General features: G+C 46.6%; 1 protein-coding gene across 2 annotated transcripts in view; it reads left to right on the top strand.

Moving 5' to 3' along the window:
• Window positions 1-1,919: 1,919 nt before the first annotated feature.
• LOC119972491 (nucleolar protein 4-like) overlaps window positions 1,920-7,053 on the top strand; it is a 526,260-nt gene continuing 521,126 nt past the window's right edge. The window contains exon 1 of one of the 2 annotated variants that reach the window (XM_038809264.1): window positions 1,920-2,629. In XM_038809264.1, coding sequence (XP_038665192.1) covers window positions 2,345-2,629 — 285 coding nt within the window. In that variant the 5' untranslated portion in view covers window positions 1,920-2,344. The remainder of the gene's footprint in view (window positions 2,630-7,053) is intronic. The other variant, XM_038809265.1, reaches the window with a different exon arrangement.

Here is a 7,053-nt window from a genome sequence, read left to right as displayed (position 1 = left end):
CCTCAGGGTAGTGTTCTAGGCCCAATCATCTTCAGAAGCTTCATCAATGACCTTCCTTCCATCATAAAATCAGAAGTGGAGATGGTTGCTGATGCTGGCACAATGTTCAGCACAATCCGTGATTCCTCAGATTCTAAACAGTCCATGTCCAAATGTAACAAGACGTGCACAATATCCATGCTTGGGCTGACAAGTGGCAAATAACATTTGTGCCACACAAGTGCCAGGCAATGACAATCTCCAACAAGAGAGATCTAACCATCATCGCTTGACATTCAGTGGCATTACCATTGCTGAATCCCCACTATCAACACCCTGGGGGATACCAGTACTGACGAGCCATATAAATACTCCGGCTATAAGAGCAGGTCAGAGGCTAGGAATTATGCGGTGAGTAACTCACCTCCTGACTTCCCAAAGCCTGTCCACAATCTACAAGGCACAAGCCAGGAGTGTAATGGAACACTCTCCACTTGCCTGGATGAGTGCAGCTCCAGCAACAGCTTGACACCATCCAGGACAAAGCAGCCAACTTGATTGGCATCACTTCCACACTCCCTCCACCACCGACACAGTGGCAGTAAAATGTACCATCTACAAGATGTATTGCAAGAGCTCACCAAAGCTTCTTAAACAGCATCTTCCAAACTATGACCACCACCAGGGGCTGGTTAGCTCACTGGGCTAAATCGCTGGCTTTTAAAGCAGACCAAACAGGCCTGCAGCACGGTTCGATTCCCGTACCAGCCTCCCCAGACAAGCGCCGGAATGTGGCGACTAGGGGCTTTTCACAGTAACTTCATTGAAGCCTACTCGTGACAATAAGTGATTTTCATTTCACCATCTAGATGGACAAGGGCAGCAGATACATGAGAACTCCAGCACCTGCAGATTCCCCTCCAAGTCACTCACCATCCTGATTTAGAAATATATCATCATCCCTTCACTGCCCTGAAATCCTGAAATTCCCTCCCTGATAGCATTGTATCATAGAATCCCTGCAGTGCAGAAGGAGGCCATTCAGCTCATCGAGTCTGCAGCGACCCGCTAAAAGTGCACCCTAACCAGGCTCCCATCCTATCCTTGTAACCCCGTAACCCCACTTAACCTGCAAATGCTTGGACTAAGGGGTAATTTAGCATGGCCAATCCATCTAACCTGCACATGTAACGGGGGAAACCGGAGCACCTAGAGGAAATACACGCAGACATGGGAGAATGTGCAAACTCCACAGTCACCCAAGGCTGGAATCTGAACCCCAAGTCCCTGGTGCTGTGAGGCAGCAGTGCTAACCACTGTGCTATTGTGCAGCCCACATGGATTGTAGTGGTTCAAGAAGGCAGCTCACCACCCCCTTCTCCATTAGAGATGGGCAATGAATGCTGGCCCAGTTAGCGAAGCTACCACACCCCTTGAATTAATTATTTTATTTTTGAAACTGTCTAAGCATAGCAGTTAGAGAGTCAGGTCAGTCGTGGCCATGTGTCACTGGTAAGTCTTAAATTTCAAATTGAGAGATAAAGTGACAAGTGTTTGACGTTACCATCTCAGAACCAAAATGTGTACCTTTGCAGTATTCTGAGAGATGTTTTGTTTAGATAAGGAGCATCTGTCTGACATATTTCACTTATATTTTGATAGCCGTAATTTCGCTTGATTCTCTGGCTTGTCTTCGCGCAGGAACCAGACCAGGGACCCTTATTTCTTTTTAAGATGCAGGATGTGTATTCTGCATTCACCTGGACCAGCTGTTGAATGTGCGCTGCTATCGCGGTGCAGAAGGCATGCGTGTTGCACTGTATTCCTAAATGGGACAGCTGTACGTGACATCATTGATTGGCCGTCGCCAGAGAAACTTTTGTTCCGTTGTCCAATCGCACGGCTGGAAACAAAAAGGGAAGAGCTGGTGGAGCAGGGAAGCCCGGCGCTCGCGCTCTGTCTCTGGCAGCTCGGGGGGGCGAGGGGGGCCGGGAGAGCGCGGCGCGTGATCCGCTCGCCTCCACTCTGCACGGCCAGAGTCCCGCAGGCGGCACCGATTCGGACAAGGGCGGCACTGCTGCTAACGGTACCAACCGGGGCAAGAACAAAAAAAACTGCGACCACAGAGCGGGTCTCCCGGCCGCATCGCTCCTTTTGCAAACCGGCAGTTTGTGCATTGCTCGGTCTTTAATACCGTTCTTATTATATATTATTTTAAAAATATATAAAGACTGATTTGATGTATTAGCATTGCTGTTGGGATTTGTCGATTAACACCCCTCTCGGTGTATTATTGTTCCGTTGGGCTATCCAGGTGTAAAGTCCATACATTAACCACACTCGAGTCCCAGGCTCCTGGGCTATTATGGAGAACAAAGCGGCCGCACGGGACAGCAGCGACCGGGACCTGTACCGCCAGTTTCAGGACTGGTGTCTGAAGACCTACGGGGACTCGGGCAAAACCAAGACGGTCACCCGTAAGAAATACGATCGCATCGTCCAATTCCTGAGCGGAGTAGAGCCCAGCTCTGCCGATAACGCCAAATTTAAATTCTGGGTGAAATCGAAAGGGTTCCAGCTGGGATCGTCGGAGGAGCTGAAGGCTGGAGGTGGTGGTAAACTGGTCCTTTACGTGCCAGTCAAAACAACGGTTAGTGCTCACTTGTATTAAAGTTGATGTTTATTTGTTTCCAAGTCTGTACGTAAAGAATCAAAGGGGTGCCACAGTTGGCTGCCTGATGATGGGGATCTTTCAGTATGGTACATCAGGCAGTCATGTTGCCTCGGTTGGCACGTCCAGATTGTACACTCATCCTACAATGATCTCTCTATTTAATTACAGGGAAAATGACGTTTGGGGTCAATTGCTTCTTTAGTTTACAGCTCGACCACTTACCTTGGGAAGATTTTTTAAAGTAGCATTAATTCCCAGAGTCTAATTTTAAAGCATATTTGAGGTGCGAGTGCTTGATGCATCCCGGCTATCATCACATAGTGTCGGGACAGAATTTTTGGTCGGAAGCCAAATGCAGCGCTGGTGGGTGTGTATATCACCCCCCCCCCCCCGCTCAGTTTTTCTAGTTATTTTCTCAATAGACCTGTTTTCCCGAATACATCTGGCATCATGTTGTAATGTGTTATTGCAATTTCCAAAATAAATAGAAGGAAAACTACACTACCTATACTTCCATTTAATAAGGAATATTTTTTAAATGGCTCTGGTTAACCACTTATTTTAAGCAGCACTTGCAGATCTACAGATTTCAATAGCATTAGATGAGTAATGGTGATAGCTGTTGTTCAGAAACATTTTTGTTAACAATCCAAATCCCCTCATCCACCCACGCGATTATCCCGGTGAAACAGAAAGGGTGTGATTACAACGCGGACGCGAATGATGGGCTCTGTTTTCCGTAACGTTTCTGACAACCTGGATTATGCTGGGGGCTTTGGGGACTTATTTTTGGACAGTTCTTTCCTGTCTGCCCAAGAGATCCGCTCTTGTCACTAAATCCGCCGTTGCTGTCTGATAATTAGGCATCATGATTACTATCTTTTAAAAGACATGGGAGCTGGAGAAACATCGTCTGTGTTATCGGGCTAATTAACTACACTACCCGATTGCCTAAGAGACTGAATTACAAGTGCCATCAACAGGACAGGCAATTGCAAATAAAATGGGAGGGCGCTTTGCACTGTTCAGTATCCATTTTATGCATTCCACAGAAAGCAATTCCACAGTATTCATTCCCATTAAAAGTACAGGAAATATCGTGGGTTCCAGAGGCTACATCGACGGTGCATTTTGATATTTTACTGCTCAGTGAACAGCATCATGGAGAGTTAGATTAAAATTTATCGATATTTCTGCATTCATATCCTCCATGGTCTGGGATATGCACTTTTGTCACCAGGCAACAGAACCTCAGGACCTGGCATTTCTTTCATCACGATGGGACGAAGGTACCAGCAGCCGATGAATGCTGATAGAAATCTGACAACGATTGGCCAGACCTACCTGCCTGATTATCTGATTATAGGTCCTGTTTCTCACGTTTACCAAGTAAATACAAGACTTTTTAATATCGTTCACAATAAGAGTATGGATAGGAGCTGATGACGACTCGAAGCACGTTAAAAGCTGATTTGTTTTAGCACCAACCAAAGCGTCCCTGTTAAAGATAATAAATACTAACGGTGGAGATGTTGACAAGTAAATGTAATAAAGATGTCTAGCATTCGCTTTGGAAGAAAAATGCATACACATGTAGGGGAAAGGGGAGTTTGTGCACTTGATTGAGACAATATTAGCAAAGGGCTCAGTTTGAAGAATATGCTAAGGGAAGTATTTTGTATGTTTCCTTGACTAGTAAGTCACAAAGACATTCAGCTCTTGTGGTTGGAAGAATGAACGGAAACTCCAAATACACCGCTGTATTCTACATTCATTTAGTGTCGTGGTTCACATGATTGATAAAGTCAAGAGGGCAGCACTAAAACCATTACCAGGCTGCAGAGTTATCAATTTTACAGTGTGCGCATAGTGTGTTACAGGCGACCATATTGCTATCCAGTAGGCCTGTCACCAACCTTACCTTTTGAAATATATATTTTATTAGCAAGTTACTCCGCTCGGAGAGTCTGGTGTTTGTTTTGCAGCCGATCATCTGTATAATTTGTCATTATAAATGTTGGAGGGAAAAAAACCTAAACGCAAACGTTGTCATGTGGCTGCCCTACTGTATATTTTAAGGTTTAAAATTCGATGACAAGGCCCGGAATGGCGTGCCATCTCTCCCCTCCCCCTCCGAGAGTTGCTGGTGTTGCCTGGCCGGGTCGGGTTGTCGACAATCTGGCGTAAAATGTAACTGTGCTGCGAAGAGGCTGTGGGTCCCGCCTGAGCGAGCGAGCGCGCGCCCCCGGCCGCGAGCCCTCGCGCCCCGCCCCTGAATGCGCGCACCAGTGCCGCCTTGCCGACATTCCCGGGCCGCGCGGGGGATGGGGATGGGCGCGCGTGCCCGGGGATCCTCGCTCCCACAGTGTCTCCCTCCACACCTCGCGGCTGCTCGCGTGTTCCCATGGAGACGGTTACTACCTGCTCTCGGGCTCGGCTGTGGCCTACGGCGCAGAATCAACCTGTTTAGCCACCCCCCCCCCACCCCCGCCTGCGCGCCAGAGACAATGGGAGTCGCTGTGGCGGCACCAGACAAGCAGAGTCGCTGTTGGGCCAGGAGGTGTGTGTGTGTCTCGGGCGATATCCCGGGCCACCGTCCCAAATGGCCGCCAAGTGGAATCTGGGCTCGGGTGCCTCGATTATCAGGCCGGCGCAGGCTCGATGGGCCAAGTGGCCTCTTGCTGTGCCGTAAACTTTGTGTGATTCTATGGAATAGTTCGGGCAGGTTTGCTTTTAAATGATGATAGGATGGCCCATGTGATACTCGCCCGTGCTTTAAAAAAAGTTATCCTCTCTTCAGTTCCACACATCCTGCTACCGGCCGATAGGAGCTCCGAAAACTGATCATTTTACCAATGAAGCTGAAGCCGTTCAGCACCTTTTTGGATGCATTGCGAGGTTGGAGCACTTGCTCATACACACAGCAACACCCTCTACCACCGGCAACTTGGATAGGTCATCTAGTTCATGCGACGCTGAGGCAGAATTGTGCGGGCTAGCTGGTTATACAGCCATTGGTAACAGGATTGTCAGCAGGCCACAATTGCCGTAACACATCTTATGGAACTGAATTCATGTAGATCTGTAGCAATTTTACCTCGAAATGACTGGCTGGTGATGCTATTAGAACCATTTTAAGTTGGTGTGACGGAAAAATAAAATTAAATATTTTCCAGATACAGTGCTAATTGCCACAGGTGTGAATCGCACGAGGTTAACGAGCTTACATTCCCATCTGTTTTTCATGAACAAGATTTTGAGCCCTCGGGGATAATAACATGCGCTCCTGATTTGTCCCCTGCTGAGTGCTTCATTTAATGTCGCTTTTCCAGCATGGGGCGGGGAAGGGAGAAAAAAAAACATGTCCCAAATAAATGACGCTGGCGCATTCGTTGTACTATTGATTTTTCTTTATTGGTGTCGAGAATCTGTTTGGTAAATCTCACCCACAATGCTATTACAACGCCTTCAGAAAACGGTTACCGTCTGACGGCTGTGTACCCGGTGCAATGGGTGTTCTCTACATATCTAAACTATTCCCTCTTGGTACCAAATTCAAAATGCACATGATAATGAGCAGGCTTAAGTTGAGAGATCTACCGACATGTTTTGAATTTCTTCAGTCACAACTCGGTTTTGAATCGAGCTGACGGTTGTGCCTCCTTTCAACAGAAAGTGACAGGATTAAGCAATGCTGTACCTTGTGTTTGTTCCCTAAGAATGCTGTAAACGACAGTTGGATGCTGCCCTTCGCCCGTTGCGGCCGACACGCCTCGTTGAGTCTTTGGAAACCAAAGCTGGCATTACAAAATGTTAATTTTTGTTTCGAGCACAATTTCGAGTTTACTTCAATGGGCCGAAAGGCCTCTTTCTGAAAAAATGATTATGACCTGATCGTGAAAAATCTCTCGCCCAACCTCAAAACAATTGCCCAAAGTTTCCAATCCAGACGACGAATATGTTGTATCAACTCGAAACCGAACAAGATTCTTAATTTCTGTTTAACTGCAATTCGGTCATGTCCAAGTTTCATGAGACATTGGGGGAAACCCTAATCAGTTCTGGCCCATGCCAAACCAAGGCATCAGCTCTTCCATATTCACATTTCTAATATTGCAACCCTGCACCCTCTCTCAGATCTGGGAACAATGGCCTGAATGAGCTTCTTGGAACCTTGTCATGTGTTAGTTTGTTCTGTAGCAGTGTCTTTCAAACATCTTTTGCCACAACCTACTTTTTTTGAAAATATTTTCATTGGAATTTTTGCATTTCATATCAAAACTTTGCAGAACAATATAAAAACAATCATAATAATCAAAAAAATAACACCAGCATTAGTATCACAAGCTGCCACAGCATCTGTGACACAAGTCCCAGTACTATAATTTCCCCACATTATT

Source organism: Scyliorhinus canicula, chromosome 10 (assembly GCF_902713615.1).
Source record: "Scyliorhinus canicula chromosome 10, sScyCan1.1, whole genome shotgun sequence".
Lineage (NCBI taxonomy): Eukaryota > Metazoa > Chordata > Chondrichthyes > Carcharhiniformes > Scyliorhinidae > Scyliorhinus > Scyliorhinus canicula.
The sequence above is the reverse complement of the archived record's forward strand: the minus strand, read 5'-3'. Positions and strand labels throughout refer to the sequence as shown.